Here is a 24494-nt window from a genome sequence, read left to right as displayed (position 1 = left end):
ATTGCATGGAATATAGGAGTTGGGAGGTGATGTTGAGATTGTATAAGACATTGGTGCGGCCTAATTTGGAGTTCTGTGTGCAGTTCTGGTCGCCTAATTATAGGAAGGATATAAACAGAGTGGAGAGAGTGCAGAGGAGGTTTACCAGAATGTTACTTGGGTTTAAGCATCTAGAGTATAGGGAGAGATTGGACAGATTAGGTCTTTATTCTTTGGAGCGTAGAAGGTTGAGAGGGGATTTGATAGAAGTATTTAAGATTATGAAAGGGATAGACAGAGTGGATGTGGATAGACTATTTCCGTTAAGAGGAGGAAAGATTAAAACAAGAGGACATGAGTTAAGAATTAAGGGGCAGAGGTTTGAGGTAACATGAGGGGGAACTTCTTTACTCAGAGAGTGGTAGCCGTGTGGAATGAGCTTCCGGGAGAAATAGTGGCGGCGGAGTCAATTGTATTATTTAAGAAAAGGTTGGACAGGTATATGGATGAGAAGAAGATGGAGGGTTATGGGCATTGTGCAGGGAGGTGGGACTAGAAAGGGGTGTTTGGTTCGGTGCGGACTAGAAGGGCCTAATGGCCTGTTTCCGTGCTGTAATTGTTATGTTATGTTATATTAAGCAGGGGATTGCATTGAAGAGCCACGAGGTAATGCATAAAACTGGTTAGACCACACTTCGAGTATTGCATTCACTTCCAGTTGCCTCATTACAGGGAGGACACTGAAAGCTTTAGAGAGGGAGCAGAGGAGGTTTAGCAGGATGTTGCCCAGAATGGAGAACATGTCTTATGAAGCGAGGTTCAGTGAGCTTGGGCTTGTCTCTTTGAAGCAGCGAAGGGTGAGTGGTGACTTAAGAGCGGTACCTATGATTATGAGAGGCATAGACGGCACCTTTTTCATGGGATGACAACAGTAAAGGTGACTAGAGGAAAGTTTAGGGGAGATGTCAGAGGTAAGTTTTTTCCTACTCTGAGTGGTGGGTACCATTGCCAGGGGTGGGAGTGGAGGATGAGAGGAGCACTGAAAAACCTCTTGGATAGACACATAGATGTAAGAAATATAGAGGGCTGTGAGCGAGAGGGAGGGAAGGGTGAGACTGTTGAGGAGTAAGTTTACATAGGTTGGCACAGCATCGTGGGAATAGGCCCTGTCCTGTAATGATCCGTACTGCAATATCCACGGCATGGCTTTGAACCAACGCTAGGGTTCCGCTGCTAATGTAGACACTGTCGGGGAGGATCAGGCAAACCGACACAGCGCCATTTTCCAGGCACCGTGCTTCAAAAAGTGGGGCACTCATCCGTCCAGCACCAACAGAGGAACCTACCGGAGCCGTGGCCAGCCGCAGAATGCTCCCGTTCTTAATCTCGTGCCGATTCTGTAATGAGTCAAGAGGAAGGTAAGTGAGGAGCAGTACGAGAGGGGCAGCCCCAGGTTTCTCAACCCCTCACCCAGCATCACCTGGCAGTCACGCAGCAGGCCCTTTGGCCTAACACATAAATTCTGGCCCAGATGGCATTTCGTCCTTGCCCCAGTGGCTTGCATTTCCTTCCGGTCCAAATGTCTGTCTGAATGCCTTTTTAAAATGTTGTTATTATCCCTGATTCTATGGCTTCCTCTAACAGCCCCAAGTCCCTCTTCCCCCTCGCACCTTAAATCTGCGCCCTACCCTGGGAAAAAGTTTGTGACCATCCACCTTATCGATGTCCTTTGCAACTTTACAGATCGCTTTCACCTTTCAGCTTTCTTCACTCCACGGAAGAGAGTCCCAAACTCAAACCACTACTCCAACAGTGAAGATATATTGAATAAATATTAAAGAAGGTGTTCAATGAATAGAGAATCCGTTTGAGAGTCTCACCCTTGCGATAATGCCCATGGGAATTTCTGCCCAATATACTTCTGAAGCCAGGATTGCAGGGAGAATTAGCTATTGGAATCACCTGACTTCCTGCACTTTCTACGTGGAGTTTGCACGCAGGAGTCTCCCCGTGTCTCAGCGAAGCCTTGGCAGCTGTGAAGGATCTTTTAATGTGGGTAAGTGGTGGGAGAATCAAGGGGGAGTTTGTGAGCAGGCTGGAGACTGATGGGGTTGCACTGAGACTTGATAAGCCACAAGACCTCCTCCTCGGTGCTGAGAATGGATATGAACATCATCGTTGCAGTGAGATCGCTCCCCATCTTGGGCAGCACGAGATTGTCCACACCCTGATCTCAGCAGAGGGCCACACCACACAGGATGACACAGGACACCTCAGCAGATCAGTTTCAGCCCCCACCATCACCCCCAATGGTCCACGGCCCCTCACCGTCTCCGTGATGTAGCTCTGTATCCCGTCTGTGTACTGCAGAGCGAACTGATCCGCATTGTTCTTGTTCCACCTTTAAAGTGAAGGAGACACCACCATTACACTTCAAACCTACCCCCAAGGAGCCCACAATGAATTCATTCATGCCTGCTGCCTTAATATTAATGATATCTATCTATAAAATCCTTCCCGCTGCCTGGGAAAAGCAGCCAACATATTAAAAGACTTGTTCCACCTCAGTCATGCTCTCTTCTCCCCCCGACTTCATCAGATCATGTACTAGTGGATTCAAGCTGTTAACAGAATCCTGAATGATCCTCATCGCCCTTGCTCTGATCTCCCACTGTGGCTCTGCACTCTGTTCTAGATGGACAGCTCGCAAAGACAAACTTCCTCACTGCACCTCAGTAACAAACTGGAACCGGACCTATCTCTGGCACAGTCTGTGGAAAAGATACCCAGCCCACTGGAGGGACACGCGAACTGGCGCCTGGAGTGATCTAGTTTGGTGGCACTGTTTACATCCTAAATCATGTTCCAGAATCATGCACTTCCAAATAACGCTGACATCATCATTTCGAGGTATCTGACCATCGGGGGCGGGGGGGGGGGGGTGGGACCTGCAGATGCTGGAAATCTGAAACAAAAAGCTGCCTCAGCATGTTGGGCAGCATCTATAGAAAGACAAAAGCAACTGATGGTTAGTGTGGGCGATTGTTTTGCCTCTCCGTTGGGCGATCTGTGCACAGTAAGTGCATTCCTTTACTCCCTTGACCCAGTTCCATTCACAGGGCTTTTAACGCACGATCGCCTTCTCGGAGATAAAAGGCCCAACTTTGTCCTGCTGAGAGTTTCCAGTACCTTCCGTTTCTGTCCCAAGCACCTGTCCTTCCATCAGCAACCCGAACTGGGGAAGGTAGCTGCTTGAAGGGTGGTAGCGACACGGGCCTTGGGCCTTCTGTTTGTCTCTTGCCTCCTGGACTCCAATCATGGGTTGAAGACGCAGGAATGGAGCTGGGCCCAGGTTGCAAGGGAATGCACTCAGACCACACACGCACGCACGCCTTTCCATGAACAGAGCGCCTCGGCTTCAGTGAGGTCCAATCATACATTTGGATACAGCCAAGAGACGGAGAGGGACATGGTCCAAATGTGGACACACAGGGTTAGTGCAGAGGGCACAATGGTCAATGGGGTGTGGTCACGTTTCTGTGCTGTGGAGCGACTGAGTCCTTCTCTCCAGGGGCGCAGCCAGGTTCTGAAGTTAGGGGGGAGTGAGCGAGCACATAAAAAAAGGCGCCATAACACATACCAGATGGTGAGTCAATGGTTGAATAGTGGACCGCACTGATTTTTCCACGGTGTCAGACTGGAGCAGGGGTGGAGGGGTGGTGGGATGGCGAGAGTGGTTGGGGCGGGGGGCAAGGAAAAGGGCACCATTTTTGAACTTCCCAAACATATTTTTCAGAAGTTCAGGAGCGATAGCACCCTTCCTAGCTACACTACTCCCTCTCTCTGTGATTCTCTCTCACTGGGTTTTGTGTGGCCTGGGTGGCTAGTTGTCCGCACAGGGGGCCGGGGATGAGATGGTTGTTAACACAGGCAGCCGGGGGGCAAGGGAAGGAATGATTGGAGACACAGGCAGCCGGAAAGGTGGGGGGGGTGGAGAAAGGGTGGAGGATGGTTGTGACACAGGCGGGCTTGGCAGGGGTGGTTGCAGACAATTTACACAGGCGCCAAGGGAGATGGGGAGGGGGTGGGTGGTTGTAAACAGGCAGCCGGGGATGGGGGGTGGTTTCTGACACATGGGGGGCTGCAGGATGAGATAGTTGATGACACAGGTGGCTGGGAGGTGTGATAGTTGCAGACACAGGTAGCTGGGGACCCCGGTACAAGCGTCCAGGGCTCAGGCGAGAAGGGGTGTGCTGTCAATCACTTTGGTGTCTCCAGAGCAACGCTGTGGGCCCTGCGCTCACCGTGTCTGCCCACGCCAGAGCCACAACAGGCCAACCCGTCTGAAAGAACAGGGAAGGAAACCTTGTCAGCGTGAGGGAGTCATTTCGGAATGTTCCACAGTTGCAACCCTCTCGATCAGCCAGCCTCGAAGTGTTTGCTGGCAGGGAGTGCAAGGTGCTACTCACTGCTCCCAGAGTCCACACATACCACCCCCTCTTGCTGAGGGAGACGGCGCTGTTGTCTCAGCTCCAGCGACCTTGGTTCGGTCCTGATCTCGGGTGCTGTCTGAGTTGAGTCTGCACGTTCTCCCCTTGACCCCAGGGTCTCCCTCAGATGCTCCAGTTTCCTCCCACATCCCCTCAAATGGTCGTCAGGTTCCATTTTACACAGCATGGCAGGAGGCCCTTCCGGTATTGAAACCCCTGCCGCCCAATTACACCCCATTAACCTACTAACCTCGTACAGTTTTTGAAATGTGGGAGGAAACTGGAGCATCTGGAGAAAAAACCCACGCAGGTCACGGGGGGAGCATACAAACCCCTTACAGACAGTGGCAGATTTGAACCTGTACTCAGCAACATCTCCAGACCCATCTCCAACAGCCGTGCACATCCAGCTCAGGCCCATTTGCTCTGGTCCGCAAACCCAGGTCAAGGAGCTGTAATCCACAGGGAGAATGGGAACGTAAAGGAAGACTTTGGAGGCAAGTCAATCATTGCAGGATATGAAGGACTTCCTCAAGGCCACGGCTCTGGGCCCAACCACCTTCATCAGTGACCTCCCTTCGGTCATCAGGCCAGATGAGGGGACACAGCTGATGCTTACACCAAGTTTGATGCCACTTGCAACCCCCTCATGAAGCAACCTCTGTGGGTGCAGCAGGATGGCGAACCACCCTCAGCATCAGGCTGGTTGGAGACGAGCAATGTTTCACCGCGTGAGACGGTGACCAGGAGATTGCAAAGGAACAGGCCACATACGTCCAAGTCGAGGGGCAGCGTGGCTCCAACAGAAACCTGCGGGCGATGCTTCCCTTTAAGGCTTGCTGAATCCACCTCTCCTCAATACCACCCTTTGCTAATCCCCCAGCTCTAATGCCTGGCCAACATTAACCATATAACAATTTTCAGTACAGAAACAGGCCATATTGACCCTTCTAGTCCGCACCGATTTACGAGAAACTTCACTAGTTTCACCTACCTGTTCCCTGCCCATAACCCTCCAACCCCCTCACATCCATGTAATCATCTAACCTCTTCTTAAATGACAGAATTGACCCTACCATAACTACCTCTTCCGGAGAGCATTTCACTCAGCAACCACTGTCTGAGTGAAGAAGCATCCTCTTATATTACTCCTAAAGTTTGGCCCCTTAACCCTTAACTTATGCTCCCTTGTTCCAATCTCCCCTACCCTCAGGGGAAAGAGCCTATTCAATTCTACTCTATCTATTCCCTTCATAATTTTAAATAGAGGTAATCCCCTCTCAACCTTCTATGGTCCAATGAATAATGTCCCAGTCTACTCAATCTTTCTCAGTATTCAAGATACTGCAATCCAGGCAACATTTTTGTAAACCTTCTTTGAACCCTCTCAACCTTATTGATATCCTTCCTCTAATTTGGAGACCAGAACTGCACACAATACTCCAAACCTCACCAATGCCTTAAACAGTCTCAACATCACTTCCCAGCTCCAATATTCTATGCTATGAGTTATAAAGGTCAGTCTTCACTGGACCAGCCAGAGCAACGCTGCGGATACAAGAACTGGGGGAGGGGGGCAGAGGCTGAGCATCCCGTGGAGAATGACAATCAGATGTCCCCCAAGCCTTTCTCATGACAGTTGTCAGACACACCGCTACACTGGAATTCTCACAGATGGTCAGGTTTTCTATGATGTTGGAACAGTCCCTGCTTAGTGTAACAAGTGGAGGTTCAAATTCCCGATAGCAGTTGGAAAGAAACCATTCTTGAACCTTCAGGCTTCTGTACCATCTGCCTGAAGCTAACAGTGAGCAGATGGTGTGACCAGGGTCAATGGACGACGGGAGGGGGGGCGGGGGGGGTGGGGGGGTCAGAGCCTGGTTGTGTCTGCTGCCTTCTGGAGCAAAGCAGAAGCCAGGACCAGAATGACATACACTCCACCAGGCTCCTCCATATGATCAGGCACACCGTCCACCACCCAAAACCTTCATTGCCTCTGACACTGGCACACATTGTGTACCGCCAGCCGTCAAAAGAAACAGGGAGCATCGTCACAGGACCCCAAGCAACATCATAAAGGGCCCATTGCCCTGGTCATAACCCCTGCTCACTGCATCCTTTGGGCAGAAGCTGAAGATCAGTACCTCTAGGTTCAAGAACAGTTTCTTTCCAACAGCGATTGGGCTCCCCTTGGTACTCCGGAATCAGAGACTGGTCAACACCACAGAAAGGCCCCTCCGCATTCTTTTCTTTGGCTTGACTTCGCGGACGAAGATTTATGGAGGGGTAATGTCCACGTCAGCTGCAGGCTCGTTTGTGGCTGACAAGTCCGATGCGGGACAGGGGCAGACGCGGTTGAAGCGGAAAATTGGTTGGTTGGGGTTGGGTGTTGGGTTTTTCCTCCTTTGTCTTTTGTCAGTGAGGTGGGCTCTGCAGTCTTCTTCAAAGGAGGTTGCTGCCTGCCGAACTGTGAGGCGCCAAGATGCACGGTTTGAGGCGATATCAGCCCACTGGCGGTGGTCAATGTGGCAGGCACCAAGAGATTTCTTTAGGCAGTCCTTGTACCTCTTCTTTGGTGCACCTCTGTCTCGGTGGCCAGTGGAGAGCTCGCCATATAACACGATCTTGGGAAGGCGATGGTCCTCCATTCTGGAGATGTGACCTACCCAGCGCAGTTGGATCTTCAGCAACGTGGATTCGATGCTGTCGGCCTCTGCCATCTCGAGTACTTCGATGTTGGAGATGAAGTCGCTCCAATGAATGTTGAGGATGGAGCGGAGACAACGCTGGTGGAAGCGTTCTAGGAGCCGTAGGTGATGTCGGTAGAGGACACATGATTCAGAGCCGTACAGGAGTGTGGGTATGACAACGGCTCTGTATACGTAAATCTTTGTGTGGTTTTTCAGTTGGTTGTTTTTCCAGACTCTTTTGTGTAGTCTTCCAAAGGCGCTATTTGCCTTGGCGAGTCTGTTGTCTATCTTGTTGTCGATCCTTGCATTCGATGAAATGGTGCAGCCGAGATAGGTAAACTGGTTGACCGTTTTGAGTTTTGTGTGCCCGATGGAGATGTGGGGGGGCTGGTAGTCATGGTGGGGAGCTGACTGATGGAGGACCTCTCTGCATTATTACATCTGTAATAACGTGCTTTTCTTTCCTGGGGACATTTATTATTTTTATTAATTTAACGTGTACCTTTGCAGTTGTTTCCTTACGACGGAGTTGTTCAGCTGCAATAAGAATGTTGGTGTATCTGTGCAGTGTACGACGTGTGTGTGTGACATTGTCCATGTCACACACCTCAGAAATATATCACTAGCCCCTCAACAACGCCAGTTGAAGTACATTTCCACCCTTGACTTGAATCTCCCCACCTTAACACCCTACATAACAGGGTATATCTTCCCCAGTACTGGGAGGATGAGTTGACAGGTACTTACACATCACAGACTTCCTTCAGGACAGTTGACAGGGGCTTTTTCTATGGGGATCAAACAAAAAGTTGTCAGTCAGTACCTTAAGGGCAACAGGACTCAGGAAGAGGCTTCTCAATATTTCAGGACTTGTCAAGTTTATCTTCGCTTGCATCCTTCCCCTGGCTTTCCCCCATAGCCCTCCCCAGTTCTTGGTGGAAGACGAGGGGAGGGCGGGCGGGGGGCGGGTGGGGAGCAGCTCCCCAGAAGGATATCTCGCAAACTTTGGCTCGCACTCCCAACGTCCTTCCTGCAAACCTTGGATCACTTCACCGTGGAGTTTAAGAACCGGAAGGTAATGCCGCAGCTCAGTAAAACTCTGGTTAGACCACAGTTAAGTTAGGTCGCCTCATTCCAGAATGTCACTGCTTTGGAGAGGGTTACCAGGATGTGTCAAATGACAGAGCTGGGGCTTTTCTCTTTGGAGCGAAGAAGGTTGAGAGGCAACCAGATTATGAGGAGCTCAGTTATGGTTGACAGCCAGCATCTTTTTCCCAGGGCTACAATAATAAGTACCAGTGAGGGAAGGAAAATTTAGGGGAGATATCAAGGGTAGTTTTTTTTTCCACACAGAGAGTGATGGGTAGCTGGATTGATTGGTGGCGAGGGCGTGGGGTGGAGGCTAGTACATTAGGGATATTCAAAAGGCTCAGGCCCATGCATGTAAGAAAAATAGGGGGTTATGTGTGAGGATTAAATTCTTGTGAAGTAGGTTTAAATGGGTCAGCACAACCTCATGGACTGAAGGGTCTGCACTATGCTGTAATGTTCTCTGTAAACAGCTGATGGTGGGGGGGGGTGGCGAAGGGGAAGGCTGGCAAACATTCCCCCCCCCCTCAACCCCCGAACACAACCTCCATGGAAACTCGATCACCTAAGCTGGGGAAACTAGCCTTGGCCAAACTCTCCTTGGCCACTATCTCTGATGTTTCCCAGGTGGAAGAGCCAGAGGTCAGGCCCCTGTCATAGAACTAGGTCCCGATGCACATGAGGCACAAAGCACATCAGCCCCTTGTGCTGACTAGGTCATTTGATATGGACCTCCCAGTGGCCCACCAATTCCACATCCCACTGCCACACTGGTAGGTCTGCCCATGTCCTCGAACTGCATAGTTGATGTCACGTGTAATTTGATGGAATAACACGTAATATTCTGTCTGAACAGATCAAATAGTGAACTCAACTAAACTACTCAGAACAGGCCCAGTGCCTTTCTCACCCCCAACCCCTGCTGCCCATCCAATTGTTAACAGGGATAGTTACACCCAGTGTCCTCAAGATCTAGGGATCCATATGTCAATTTCCCTCTCTGTGTGCAGTGGGTGTGAACCAGCAGGGAAAAAAAAACAAGATTCGAGGTCAGTGCAGGAGTGTAAGGGCTGAGGCAAAAGACCAGCCATGAACGTCTGGTAGTCATCACGAAAATCTGCAGACGCTGGGGTCCAGTGCTGTACACAAGGGTGCTGAAGAAACTCAGGTCATGCAGCGTCCACGGGAAGAAAAATGCCGCAGATGCTTCAGGCCTGGCGGGTCGATAATCAAACAGATGCCTGAGTAGAAAGCCGAGGGAGGGTGGGGAGAAGAGGGAGGAGAAACAGGTCAGAAGTGATACAGGTGGAGATGGGGGAAAGGGCAGAAGGATAAAAAGGGGAGCTCTCTGATAGGGGAAGGGGTTGGGAGTCAGAGGAAGGGAAGGAAAGAGACTTGGGGGGGGGGAAGGTTAACGGAAATTGGAGGTTAGTATTGAGTGCCCAGACAGAATATACTGTTCCTCCAATTTGTGGGTGGCCTCAACTTGGCAGTACAACGTCATGGACAGACATGTCAGTGGGACAATGGGGAATGAAATGGTGGGCTTATGGTGTAGGAAAGAGGGACTGAATAGGATCTCTTATTTTTGCTGCTCATTTCGATCAGACTGTCTCCACCCAAAGCTTGGCCAGATTCGTCCATCCTCAAAGACTTCAGGTCTGGAGACTAGAATGAAAGAAAAGGCAGAACTGCTGGAGGAACTCAATGCCAGGCAACATTTTTTTTCTGAGGGAAAGGGTCAACCAAGGTTTCACATTTATTATCAAGCTTCATCATCTGCAGCCACCCCCCCAATTGGCCCATCAACCCCCCTGCTCACCTGGATTCACCTGGCCAGACCTTACCTTACCCTACCTTCGTTACATTATCCGTCTCCCCTCCACTCCAGATGCTGTCTGAGTAGCTCAGCTCCTCCAACAGCTTCTTTCTTTCTCCAATCCTCCCTCAGATTTCACATTTATTGTCAGACTACATACACGACATCCCATACAACCCTGAGATTCTTTTTCCTGCGGCCAAGGCAGAATTACCACTAATTGGTCGTGCAAATAAAACTGTACCCAGCATACGCATGTAAACAAAGAACTGTAAACAGATAACTATTGTAAGCAAACTGAATGCAATACAGGGAGAAATAAAAAAGAAAATCAATAAAGTGCACAAGTAAGTCCTTAAATGAGTCCCTGATTGAGTTTGTTGTTGAGGAGACTGATGGTGGAGGGGGAGCAGCTGTTCCTGAACCTGGGGGTGCGAGTCTTGTGGCATCGATACCTCTTTCCTGATGGCAGCTGCGAGAACAGAGCGTGTACTGGGTGGGGTGGATCCTTGATGATTGCTGCTGTTCTCCGACGGCAGCGTTCCCTGTAGATGTTATCTATGGTGGGGAGGGTTTTGCCTGTGATGTACTGGGTCCACTACCTTTTGGAGGGCATTACTTCTCCAGGAATCTCCAGTGGCTCCACTAGTAGGCGTGGGAGCCTCTGGCCAGAGATAAGCCCTTAAATGAATCCTATGCTGACATCTGTCCCGTGGACGCGAGTGAATTTAGGGGGTAACAGGCCAAAAGATTTTTTTAAAAATCACTCCAGGACCCCCATTCCCCAGTTTTACAATTCCCTTTATTCTCCAGCCTCAAAACATGCTCTCCCCGCCCTCCCCCCTCACCTTCAACATGCTCAAAACTCCTGTCGTACAACCCAAACAGTTCTCAGATAAACAAGGGAGAGAGATTGCAGACGCACAAAAACTTTTCAAGACACAAAATGTTGGAGGGTCTCAGTGGGTCAGGCAGCATCAGTGGACGACAACAGTTATCATTTCGGATCGAACCCCTTCCGTGGATGCTGGAATTCATCCAGAATTTTGTGTGCTGCTCCTCCATTCTCTGCACTCTATCAGCTCTGGCTCGCCCAGATGTAAACTTTCCACCACAGATGGCCACATCTTCATTGCAAGCAACTAAACTCTCAACTCACCCCCTAAACGTTGCCTTCTCTTTCCCCTTCAGTACTCTTCTCTAACACTCTAAATCAGATGTTTTAATGTCAACTTGCTTGTTCAGAGTCTTGCACCGTTTGACCGTATTGCTGCTCAGGAATGGTGTTGGATCCTGTTTGTACATTCGAGAATTCAGGGAAGGTCGACCTGAGACATCAGGTCTACCCTGAACCTCAAATACCTGAGCACACAAGAAATAAGAGCAGGATTCTGCCATCTGGCCCGTCGAGCCTGACCTGCCATTCAATGACATCATGGCTGATCTGATGATAGACTCATTTCCTCTTACCTGCCTTTTCCCTTATTTCTCCCATGTAAAAATCTATCCAACCTTTTTGCTGAGGTTGTCTCCACTACTTCAATGGGCAGCCAATTCCACAGATTCACCATCCTTTAGGAAACATAGTTCCTCCTCATATCCATCCTAAATCTACTACCCTGGATCGTGAGGTATGTCCCCTAGTTCTGTTCTCCCCCAACAATGGAAACAACTTACCTATCTCAATCTTTTCTCTGCCTTTCCTAATTTTCTATAAGATCCCCTCTCATTTTTCTAAATTCCAGACAATTCAATCTCTCCTCAAAGGCCAACTCTTTTACCCCTGGAATCAGCAGGAGGAGGAGGAGGAAGAAGACAAGGAAGAGAAGGATTAATCGCAAACACTGCCTACTTGCTAAAGTGATCGGATATTTTAAAAAGCTGGCACTTCTCATTTGAAATTAAATTTGTGCCGATATCTTAAGTTACTTCAAAGTTTCCTGATTACAACAGGCTGGGAGTTAGCAATGGTTGTGTAGAGTTTAATAGCCAAATCAGTAATCCATGAGGTTATTGAGTACTGGTTGGAGAATCACACTGTCTGACCTTCCCCAATGGCCTTGCTTGTGGACCATCCCAACACAGATACCCAACTGCCCTCAGCCTGCCCTCTCCTGGCCATGGAAGAGTGCTGTGTCGAGTGGGAATCTCCCCACAGGAGACCCTTACCTGGTCAAGGTCGATGAGCTGAGGATAGGCTCCCGGCATCTGCACGGCAATCTTCACGATGTCTTTGGGAGGTGGCATCTTGGTTCTAGAGGTTTGGGGCCTTGGTGGTGACTCTCCTCACTGACCCAGGAACCTGGGGGGGGGGGGTTGTGGGGGAGCAAGGAGAACATTAACAATCGACGAACAATCCATAATAAAAGGCACCCCTCCTTCCCCTCGGGTTCCCAACTTCCAACATAAACTTTTGGAGTACTTTCGGACAACCATTGAGGAGGAAGAGACATGGAATCTGACAGGAAAATGTGGCTGCCAAGGAAACAAGATCAGGAATAGCGAGAAATAAGACATCAATGTTGTTTGTGTTGAAGTTTCTTTTGGTTCACAGAAATGAAGAAAAGAGTCGTTTGTTTCCCACTTCAGCTTCGGTGAGACAGGGCTCATCAGTTTGGACTGCAGTGACACAACCAGTGCGAGTGTTGGGTTTGTACTTTCTCTCCGTGATCCCGTGGTTTAACCAATAAGTGCTGATTGGTAACTTACCTCTTTGCCCAGGCTACAGCTGAAAATGCCAAAGTGAATTAAACGGATGCAAGAGTGAAAGAGGAATGGGGCTATCCTCATGGGGAGCAGAGAGATAGTCATGACCTAAGGCCAAATGGCCTCTCCCTGCGACGTAGAAGCTTGATTTCAGGAAAAGCGAGTGGGAGCCATGGAGAGAGCAAGGATACAGGCCCTTCAGCCCATCACAATCATTCATCCCATTTTCCATTCTCCCCTGCAAAGTCATTACAACCAGTGACAGAGCTCCTGCGTTTACGAAAATCAGCTCTGCTTCCTTTTTGTTTCTGCGTCAGGAGTTCCAAGCCTCTTGGCAACTTTCCCCACCTGCTGCAAGCCGTTGAACCTTGCCTCTGCACCCTCTGTGTAACCTCATCGGGTGGGGTGTCAGCACAAGCACCTCTGCTTAGTGGACCGATTCAACCCTTCGGCGCCGAGCTCCCGGTGCTATCCGAACCATTCGATCACCTGCCTCAGCTCCACCCATCCATCCATCCTAGCTCACCCTAATGGCTCCTCACCCCTCCCACCTGCACGATCGACCCAAATCGTGGACAATTCCTCAACCACCACCGCCCCCACAACAGACTCTGCTCAACTCATTGAGTTCTTCCACCAGATTGTCTATGGCTTGCATGTGTTTGTCTGATTCCGCTGAGAGACGAGGCGTTGAAAGCTGGATCATACAACCTCCCACACATCAGCTACCTCTGATACCAGCGGCCAGGTGCAAGACGACATGGCGATAGAGTGACTACCAGAAACCACAAACACTTCCCCATGCGGAATCTTCCCTCACTGCCCGCTTCCTATCCTGCACTGGAAGAAAGCAGGAAAGAGGAGCAGGAGTCGGTCATCTGTCTCATCAAGCCTGCTCTGCCATGGCTGATCTGGCCATGGATTCAGCTGCACTTATCGGCCCACTCCCGTAACCTTTAATTCCCTATGCTTCAAAAATCTCTCTTTCTGTCTGAAGTACATTCAACGAGACAGCCTCTATAGTTTTCTTGGGCAGAAAATTCCACAGATTCACCGCTCTCTTGGAAAAGCAGTTCTTCACCACTTCCCTCCTTCATCTACATTCAGCTGTTCCCCCTATTTCTTTTCTCACCTGCCAGTGGAACAACCCCCCCCCCCCCCCCCACCACCACTTCTATCTATTCCATTCATAATTGTGCATGTTTGTAAAGAATCTCACCTCATCATTTTACATTCCCAAGCTAATCGATCTCTCCTCATAGGCAAACCCTCTCATCTCTGGAATCAACCAGGTGAACCTCCTCTGCACCACCTCCCAAATCAGTTCATCCTTCCTCAAGTATGGAGAGACCAGCACTAGTTCGGCCTCTATACTAGGACATCAAGTGACCCCACCATTTCCCACTTGTGCATGCCATCTCACAGATGTCCACCATTGCACTGTAAAGTCTCCCCCCACTTCGTTTCACCGTTGGCTACATAACTAGGCACACAGAAAAGGATCTGACCACTTGTTGTGGGGGAGGGGTATTGTAATGGGGCTCGGCAGGGTAGATGTTGAGGCATACCCAAGAGTGGGAGGCTGCACGGACAAGGGAGCAACAAATTGCAAAGCTGGTCGATTCAAACTGAGTTGAGTCGAAATTTCTGCTCTCAGAGGGTGGTCAATCTCTGGAATTTCATTGTCCTACAGGGTCACTGGATATCCATAAGGTGGAGACAGAAAAGTCAGAGGATTGAGGGTTGTAGGGCCAGCAAACTGAATTGTGAGGCCGAGTGGAGGGTCAGAGTTAGGAGTTGTTTCCTTATGTTCAGTGTGCCTGCTTGCAAACTTCAGGAAGAAATCTGGAGAATACGAACCAGCCCTTAATCGAAGGGGGTCAGCAATGGAGAAGGTCAAGAACTTCAAATTCCTGTGTGTCAACAATCTCTGAGGATCTGTCCTGGAGCCTCCTTGTTGATACAATCACAAAGAAGGCCCGCCAGCGGCTGTACTTTGCGAGGAGATTGACGAGGTTCAGTACCTCACAGAAGACTCGAAAACTTCTACCATGGAGAGCATTCTGGCTGGTTGCATCACTGTCTGGTACGAAGGCGCCAACTCTCAGGACAAGATGAACCTCCAGAGGGCTGTTAACTTGGCCTGCAACATCACAGGCACCAGACGTCACTCCATCAAGGACATCTGCATGAGGCAGCGTCTTAAAAAAGCAGTCTCTATCCTCAAAGGCCCCCCATCCCCCAGGCCATGCCCTCTTCACTCTGCTACCATCGGGGAAAAGGCACAGGAGCCTGAAGACACAAGGACAGTTTCTTCCCCGTGGCCATCAGATTCCTTAATGATCAACGAACCAAAGAGACTGTCTCGCTTTGTCTTTTTCTTTCCCTGTTTGCATTTATTTTATAAAGTGTTTCCACTGTGATACTGCTGCAAAACAAATTTTGAGACATGTTCATGACAATAAATTCTGGCTTCACAGGGCGTGAAGGGTGGAGAATTCCCAGGATCAAGGAATGTGAAACCTCTCTAGACCCTGCAGAGAGCGAAGGAGCAGACAGTGGGTCTCTGGGGAAGGAACAGGGTTGCTCTCCCTAGCCAGCGGATCATCCAGTGTAGAGGTGACGCCTCCTTCTTTGGTTGGATCTCTTCAATCATGCCCCAGCATGTGCCTTGGGACTCCTTAATGCATGCCAGTTGGTGAGAGGTAAGTTGCCGTGATATCAATGTGAGGAATTATGTATACTTGTTGTTCAGAAGGTAGACAGGGTGTGGGCTCCTCAATATCCATGCACACAGAAATGAGGACACATTGCTGCAGTCTGCTCTCTCTTCCTGCTGGCTTGGTGTCAGGTTCTGTAATCAGACCTTGGGGTTGAAGGGCTTGTTGAATAAAACACCAAGCAACAGCTGGATAGGAACTCTGCCAGAAGTTGTGGGTTGGGGTAAATCAGGAATGTAATGGGAGCTTGGAGAACAGACAAGTTGAATCCTATTCTGACAAATCATCCAAGCTCCACCCTGAACAATACATTCCAGCAGCTAATTCATAGGAAACTCAGCCCTCTTCTAGAGATGTCCAGTTAGCAAATGACAAACAAATGGATAACGAGCAGAGAGTGGAAGAGGTGCAATCAGTTAAAAAGCATTTGAAAGAGAGAGAAAGGGATGGAAGAGAGAGCAAGAGAGTGTGAAATAGCAATGGGGAAGAGAGAACACAAGACAGTGAGGGGGAGCAAGAATGGAAGAGAAAGTCAGTGCAAAGAGAGAGAGTGGGAAAGAGAGGGACACTGGGAGGGGGAGACACTGGGAGGAGGAGGGAGACAGACTGGGGGAGAGAGAGTGGGACAGACAGTGGGGGAGAGAGACGGACAGACTGAGTGAGAGAGAGACAGCCAGACAGACAGACAGAGTGGGAGAGACAGTGGGGAAGAGTGAGGGAGAGAGAGGGACAGACAGTGGGGGGGATCAGAGAGACAGAGTGGGAGAGAGTGGGAGAGAGTGGGAGAGAGATAGACAGTTGGGGAGAGAGAGGGACAGCCAGTGGGGGAGAGAGACAGCAGGAGAGGAGAGGCAGTAAAAGAGAGATGGACAGTGGGAATGAGACCGTGGGGGAGAGAGAGGAACAGACAGTGAGGGAAGAGTGAGAGGGGGAGAAAGCATGGGAAGAGAAGAGACAATGGAAAATGGAAGAGAGATCAGTGGGAGAGAGAGAGGCAGTTGGAGAAGGAAAGAGATACAGTGGGAGAGGGAGGCACAGTGGGAATGGGAGAGGCAATGTGAGAGGAAGAGTGGGAGAGAGAGTATGGGGGCGTGGGGAAAGAGAAAGAAATTAATTTTCTTCAAAGCAAGGCCCGGAGCCTGAGTAACAGACGTTAGCGCTGATGTGAAGGATGAAGCAGTTGATCCCTGCTTGTTGGGACACTGCTTTTGCAGCTGTGCGCCTGCTCCAACAGAGGCCTGTCTGAACACGTAACCCTCAAATCTTCCTGACAACAAATTCTCTCACCTGCACTCTCAGATATTTGCAAAATAAACCAGATTAATGGCTTGTTTACATTCCTCAAAGGCATTGAGGGAAAGGATGAAAAATCTCAGGGAACATCGAATGTCCTGCAATCACGTTGTGAATTTTTTTGCCAACCCACTGTGGCGCCATCCAAAGTTATTTGCAACCAATCTGCAGCCGCAAAGCATAGCGCTGGATTGAGGCACAGCAAGATTCCTCAAACCGCAATCAAACAAAGAAGGAGCTACACTGGCAAAATGGACCGTTAACAAGTCATCATGTTGAAGAAGCCTCCAGATAAGCACTTGAATCACCAAGGTGTTGAAATCCAAGGGGCAGGGAAGTGCGATCAGTGGGGAGGAGTTCCATGGTCAGCATGGACTCAGTGGGCTGCAGGGAATGGTTCTGAGCTGAATGACTCCATGGACCCTGGTAAAGCATGCAAACCAACCTTTCATCAAACTGAGGGGAGAAGAGCCTGTTGGAACAAAGAATGATATAGCACTGTACAGGTCTTTCAGCCCATAATGTTATATAGACCCCCAAATAAAACCGAAACCCTCCCACCTTATAACATTCTATTTTTCTTCCATCCATCCATCCAAGAGTCTCTTAAATGTCCCTATTGTTCCAGCCTCAACTACCACCTGTGACAATCCATTCCAGGAACCCACAACCTTTCCCCTAAACTTTCCTCCCTTCCCTTTGTACAGATATCCCCTGGAGAAAAATAGTGCGACCTTGTCTCTGCCTCTCGTAATTTTGTGGATCTCTATTAAACTGCCTCTCGCCCTTCTTCACTCCAAAGAGAAAAGCCCCAGCTCTGCTGACCTCGAAGACACATTTTCAAATCCAGGCGACTTCCTAGTAAATCTCCTCTGCACCCTCTCGATAGCTTCCACATCCTTCCTGCAATGAGGTGACCAGAACAGAATACAATATTTTAAGTCTGGTCTCACCAGAGATTTGTCGAGCTGCAGCATGACCTCATGACTCCTGAACTTAATCCCCTGACTAATGAAGCCCAGCATCCCATGGGGCTTCTGAACTATCCTATCAACCTGTGCAACCTTGAGAGATGTATGGATTTGGACCCCAAGATCCTTCCGTTCTTCCGCTCCGTTAAGTATCCAACCTTTAACCCTGTACTTTGCCTTCAGGTTTGTCCTTCCAAACTGCACCACTGATCCGGATTGAACTCCATCTGTCCCTTTTCTGCCCAACTTTGCATCCTGCTGTAACCTACGATGAACCTTCAATGTTATCCACGATGAACCTTCAATGTTATCCACGATGAACCTTCAATGTTATCCACGATGAACCTTCAATGTTATCCACGATGAACCTTCAATGTTATCCACGATGAACCTTCAATGTTATCCATGATGAACCTTCAATGTTATCCACGATGAACCTTCAATGTTATCCACGATGATCCTTCAATGTTATCCACGATGATCCTTCAATGTTATCCACAATGATCCTTCAATGTTATCCACGATGAACCTTCAATGTTATCCACAACACCTCCAACCATATTATCCGCAAAATGTCCCATCCAGGGCCAGCACCAGAACAAATCTTAGCAGGGGCTTTAGGGTAACCACCGGGGGGTGGTGGGGGGGCACAATCTGATACTCAAAAACTCACTCAGCGGAGGGAGGGGTAGAAAGGGGGCAATCACCATGTGGCGTCCCGGGGTCCATAGGCCATGTGTGGTCATGATTTTCCTTGCGTGCATGTGCATTGGGGCCACTAGTATCTCTTCCCCCACCCTCCAAGACTAGTGGCCCTGGGTACTCCAATCCATTGCACAGGAGCCAGCTGACCCTAATGAATCCGTGGAAGAAATATGGCCACACCTGGCATATGGACCCCGGGCTGCAGCATTTAACACAGTAAATGCCCCCTTTCTGCCCCTACACCTCCAAATGGAGGACAAATTAATGTCTGGCTCAAGTTGATGCCAGATGGAGGACAGATTACTCAAAAGCTAGACTGTCTGGCCTATAAGCAGATGTCTGGCTACCCTAGTGTGGATGGGTGGGGGGGGGGGGTCACAATACCTCGTTTAGGGAAAGCAATGCCCGTGTCGACACTGGACCCATCCCTGTTCCTGCATATAGAATGAAAGGAGAGTCGCTCTCTCCAAGGAGGCGTGGTCTAATTCCAGCCTAAGGAGGTGTGGTCTAATACCACAGGTCACAAATACCATCCACAGATCAGACGGAGAACTCCATTACAGCAGTGACCGATAAAACAACCGGTACCCTGCAATCCCGTTCCAAAGGTTGTTCAATGTTAAACCAAGACTCCCCCGGTGATACAGGGCATGGAACCAATCCTTTCGACGATCCTATTTCAACAGACTTGTTCTTCCTAAAATTTCACGATGCAACCCTGTAATATTCTTCACTGTCCAGGAGCAGGGTGGTTGAGCACATACAACCAGACGCAGAACAACATGATGGGCCAAAATAAAATGAGAGTAAAGAGATCGGTGGACCAAAATATCCAGCAGAGACCAGTTGAGCCAAATGGCCTGTTTCTGCTGCAATGGAAACACAAGGATCGTGGGAAAACACGGCAGGTTTGCCCGCATTCGAGGAGAGGTGGTCAAGAGTCCTGCAGCAGAGAAATGGGCTCTTCGGCCCAACATGTCCATGCTGATCAAGTTGTCCACCCAAACTATTTGCCTACATTCAGCTCTGATCCATCGAAACCTTCCCATGTACATGCCTACATTTTTTATGATCATTAACCACTTCCTCCAGCACCCTCGTTCCACATTCCCACCCCCACCCCCACCATGAGAAGAAACTGACCCTCGAGGTCTTTCCCCTCTCACCTTAAACCTCTGCCCTCGGGTTTTAGACTCACTGCTTGGTGAATGTAAGTTTTAAAGTCGTAACCAACGTGATATTACAGAGGATATTCCCTGGTATGTCTGGCAAACTCAGCAAGGCTAAAGCTGATTATGAAGAACAACAAAGACAGTGAAAGACTATTAACCATTGGATAAAGGGACATGACCATGATTAACGAATCCCAAGAAAATTTTAAAAAGCATGTACTTATATGGAGAAATCTGTCTAAATGCTCTAGAAACCGAGGGGTCTGAGGGTATAAATATATGATGTCAGCCACGAGGCAGACTCCACTGTGGTGAGATCAGCTCCAGATGGCAGTGCCTCTTGCTGCAACGGCGTTCTCACAGTTTACAAAGCAAAAATAAAGCACTCAGCAGCTGTATTCGTGCCCGTTTGTGCCAAGTGTTCGCACGCCCACTTGAACAGTGCTGGGACAAAGATTGTGGCTATTCACCTTATCCATGCCAGATGATTTTACAAACCTTCTTTACCTCCAATGCTCCATGGAAAAATCCCAGCCTATCCAACCTCTGCTAATAATTCAAGACGACCATCCCCAGGTATGCTCTTCCAAATATTTTATGTACCTCTTCCATCTTAATGGATGATCACAACTGCACTCAGTACTCCAAGTGCAGTCCAAGTGAAGAGTTGTAACATGTCCCCGATCCTGTACTCAGTGCTTTGACTGATAAAGGCAAGGATGTCAAACATATGCATACGGTATCTCAGTGATTGCAACGAGAAATGGTTAGTTAATAATCAGGCTTTGAGTTTAGGGGCTTGGAGGAAGATTAATCAGACCAATGACTTGCCCTGACACCACCTCCCTTACCCACCATTCAGGGCCCGAAACAGTCCTTTCAAGTATCCGCGGGAGTGATCTACTGCTCCCCTTGTGGCCTTCTCTAAATCAGAGAGACTGGATGCAGACTGGGAGATGGCTTGGCTGAGCACCTTCGCTCTTGCGGCATCAATGACTGTGGCCAACCACTTCAATACCACTCCCCACTCCCATCCTCACATGTCTGTCCATGGCCTCGTGTACTATTCCACCAAGGCCACCAGTAAATTGGAGGAACAACACGCGATTTTTCAGTCTGGGCACTGTAGAGCCAGATGGCAGAAATATCGACTTCCCCTCTGTTCCCTTCCCCTTGCCAGCTTCCCCTCAGCACTCCATCCACAGAGTCATCCCTCCTCATCCTGCTTGCTGCAGTGCCCCCCCCTCCACCGATGACCTCCTGCCTTTGGGATCTTGCTCCTCCCCCCACTATTTTATTGTTGGGACGGCTGCAAACCTTTTTCAGTTTCTTTAATCAGCAGGACATTCCTGAACTCCCTCCCCCGATAACCAACGGGACATGTCTGGTCTCCCACCCCCGATAACCAACGGGACATGTCTGAACTCCCTCCCCCGATAACCAATGGGACATTCCAGAACTCCCACCCCCAATAACCAACGGTACATTCCAGAACTCCCACCCCCGATAACCAACAGGATATGTCTGGTCTCCCACCCCCGATAACCAACGGGACATGTCTGGTCTCCCACCCCCGATAACCAACGGGACATTACAGAACTCCCACCCCCGATAACCAACGGGACATGCCTGGTCTCCCACCCCCAATAACCAACGGGACATTCCAGAACTCCCACCCCCGATAACCAACGGGACATGCTTGGTCTCCTACCCCCGATAACCAACAGGACATGCCTGGTCTCCCACCCCCGATAACCAACGGGACATTCCTGAACGACCACCTCCGATAACCAACGGGACATTCCAGAACTCCCACCCCCGATAACCAACGGGACATGTCTGGTCTCCCACCCCCGATAACCAACGGGACATGCCAGAACTCCCAACCCCGATAACCAATGGGACATGCCAGAATTCCCACCCCCGATAACCAACAGGACATGCCTGGTCTCCCACCCCCGATAACCAACGGGACATGCCTGGTCTCCCACCAACGATAACCAACAGGACATGCCTGGTCTCCCACCCCCGATAACCAACGGGACATTCCTGAACGACCACCCCCGATAACCAACGGGACATGCCTGGTCTCCCACCCCCGATAACCAACGGGACATTCCAGAACTCCCACCCCCGATAACCAACGGGACATCCCAGAACTCCCACCCCCGATAACCAACGGGACATGTCTGGTCTCCCACCCCCGATAACCAACGGGACATGCCAAAACTCCCACCCCCGATAACCAACGGGACATGCCAGAACTCCCACCCCCGATAACCAACGGGACATGCCAGAACTCCCACCCCCGATAACCAACGGGACATTCCAGAACTCCCACCCCCAATAACCAATGGGACATTCCAGAACTCCCATCCCCGATAACCAACGGGACATGCCTGGTCTCCCACCCCCGATAACCAACGGGACATTCCTGAACGACCACCCCCAATAACCAATGGGACATTCCAGAACTCCCATCCCCGATAACCAACAGGACATGCCAGAACTCCCACCCCCGATAACCAACGGGACATGTCTGGTCTCCCACCCCCGATAACCAACGGAACATGTCTGGTCTCCCACCCCCGATAACCAACGGGACATGCCAGAACTCCCAACCCCGATAACCAAAGGGACATGTCTGGTCTCCCACCCCCGATAATCAACAGGACATGCCTGGTCTCCCACCCCCGATAACCAACGGGATAAGTCTGGTCTCCCACTCCCAATAACCAAAGGGACATGTCTGGTCTCCCACCCCCGATAACCAAAGGGACATGCCTGGTCTCCCACCCCCGATAACCAAAGGGACATGCCTGGTCTCCCACCCCCGATAACCAAAGGGACATGCCTGGTCTCCCACCCCCGATAACCAATGGGACATTCCTGAACTCCCACCCTGGAAAACCAACTGGACATGCCTGAACTCCCACCGCCGATAACCAACAGGACATTCCTGAACGACCACCCCCAATAATCAACGGGACATTCCTGAACCCCTTCCCCGATAACCAATGGGACATGCCTGATCTCCCACCCTCGATAACCAACGGGACATTCCTGAATTCCCACCCCGGAAAACCAACGGGACATTCCTGAACTCCTTCTCCTGATAATCAACTGGACATGCCTGAACTCCCACCGCTGATAATCAACTGGACATGCCTAAACTCCCACCGTCGATAACCAACAGGACATTCCTGAACGACCACCCCCAATAATCAACGGGACATTCCTGAACTCCTTTTCCGATAACCAATGGGACATGCCTGATCTCCCACCCCCGATAACCAACGGGACATTCCTGAACTCCCACCCCGGAAAACCAACGGGATATTCCTGAACGACCACCCTCGATAACCAACGGGACATTCCTGAACTCCTTCTCCTGATAATCAACTGGACATGCCTGAACTCCCACCGCCGATAATCAACTGGACATGCCTAAACTCCCACCGCCGATAACCAACAGGACATTCCTGAATGACCACCCCCAATAATCAACGGGACATTCCTGAACTCCTTCCCCGATAACCAATGGGACATGCCTGATCTCCCACCCCCGATAACCAACGGGACATTCCTGAACTCCCACCCCGGAAAACCAACGGGATATTCCTGAACGACCACCCTCGATAACCAACGGGACATTCCTGAACTCCTTCTCCTGATAATGAAAGGGTCATTCCTGAACTCACACACCCGATAATCAACAGGACATGCCTGAACTCCCAACCGCGATAACCAACTGGACATTCCTGAACTCCCACCCCCAATTACCCAGTGGTGCTCACATTGATGATCTCTATGCAAGTGTGATGAGGTTAGAGTTTATTTTCATATGCACAAGTACAATGTCAGGAGGCAATACAAGATACACCAGTTACAATATTGTAAATTAAATTACATCATTAATAGATGAGGTTGGGGGTATAGTCATGCTAATGAGCTGAGCAGAAATGTTTTGAATGAGCTCTCCGCAAATAGTATTAAAAAGATGGTTTTAAAGCTCAATAAAGAATTTTATTGTAAACATGGATAAAATTATTGCTAAACGACCAAGGCAACCAAAGACAAAAATTGAAGAAACAACAGCTCAGTCAGGAACATAGATATGAAGCCTGATGAGGAGTGACTCAGCAGGAGCCTTGGGACTGGCTGACGCCAGCAGAACTGGGGAGTCGGCCCAAGATATAGCCTCCATCCTGAACATGATGGAAACTTTATAAAGTTGTTTTACAAGTATAGAATCAGCAATGAGAAATATTAGAGAAGATCATGGAAATTAATAAAGTTGTGGAAGACTTAAATGAACGAATGATTCATTCAGCGGCTGCGTTGGACAAAAGACAGGCTGAAGGCACTGGAAGAAAAAGCAAAAACATGGTGCACAGAAAACATGGGACAAGATCGCTCAAATGGAAAATTTCAGCAGACGTAACAATGTAAGAATCATTGGACTGAGAGAAGGAATCGAGGGGAAAAACTCGGTGAATTTCATTGAAACGTGGGTCCCACAAATGCTGGGACAAAGCAAGTTTAATGCAAAGCTTCAAAATGAAAGGGCTCACTGGACCCTCGGACCCAGAAGAACTGGCGAACAGTGACCACGAACAGACCTGGTAAGATGTTTAAGTTACCAGGAGAGAGATGCGATCTTGGCATCAGCATATGAATATTCAAAAAATAATGATGGCCCCACTTGTGGTGGACAATGCAAAAGTAATGATTTTCCAGGATCTTAGCCCTGCCTTGATCAAACAATGAAAGGAATTTGACGAGATAAAGAGACAACTGCAATGTAAAAACTTTCAATATTCAAAGATTTATCCAGCAACGCTGAGGGTGGATGTCTCA

General features: G+C 49.5%; 1 protein-coding gene across 1 annotated transcript in view; it reads right to left on the bottom strand.

Moving 5' to 3' along the window:
* LOC138744611 (engulfment and cell motility protein 3-like) overlaps positions 1-24494 on the bottom strand; it is a 219177-nt gene that overhangs the window by 172860 nt on the left and 21823 nt on the right. Inside the window, 4 exon segments of the mRNA XM_069901012.1 lie at positions 1326-1376; positions 2308-2380; positions 7907-7947; positions 12237-12369. Of these exon segments, the coding sequence (XP_069757113.1) occupies positions 1326-1376; positions 2308-2380; positions 7907-7947; positions 12237-12314 (243 nt within the window). The 5' untranslated portion in view covers positions 12315-12369.

The sequence above is a fragment of the Narcine bancroftii genome, chromosome 10 (assembly GCF_036971445.1).
Source record: "Narcine bancroftii isolate sNarBan1 chromosome 10, sNarBan1.hap1, whole genome shotgun sequence".
In the NCBI taxonomy this organism is placed as follows: Eukaryota; Metazoa; Chordata; class Chondrichthyes; order Torpediniformes; family Narcinidae; genus Narcine; species Narcine bancroftii.
Note: the sequence above shows the minus strand (reverse complement) of the source record. Positions and strands in the feature narration are given on the sequence as shown.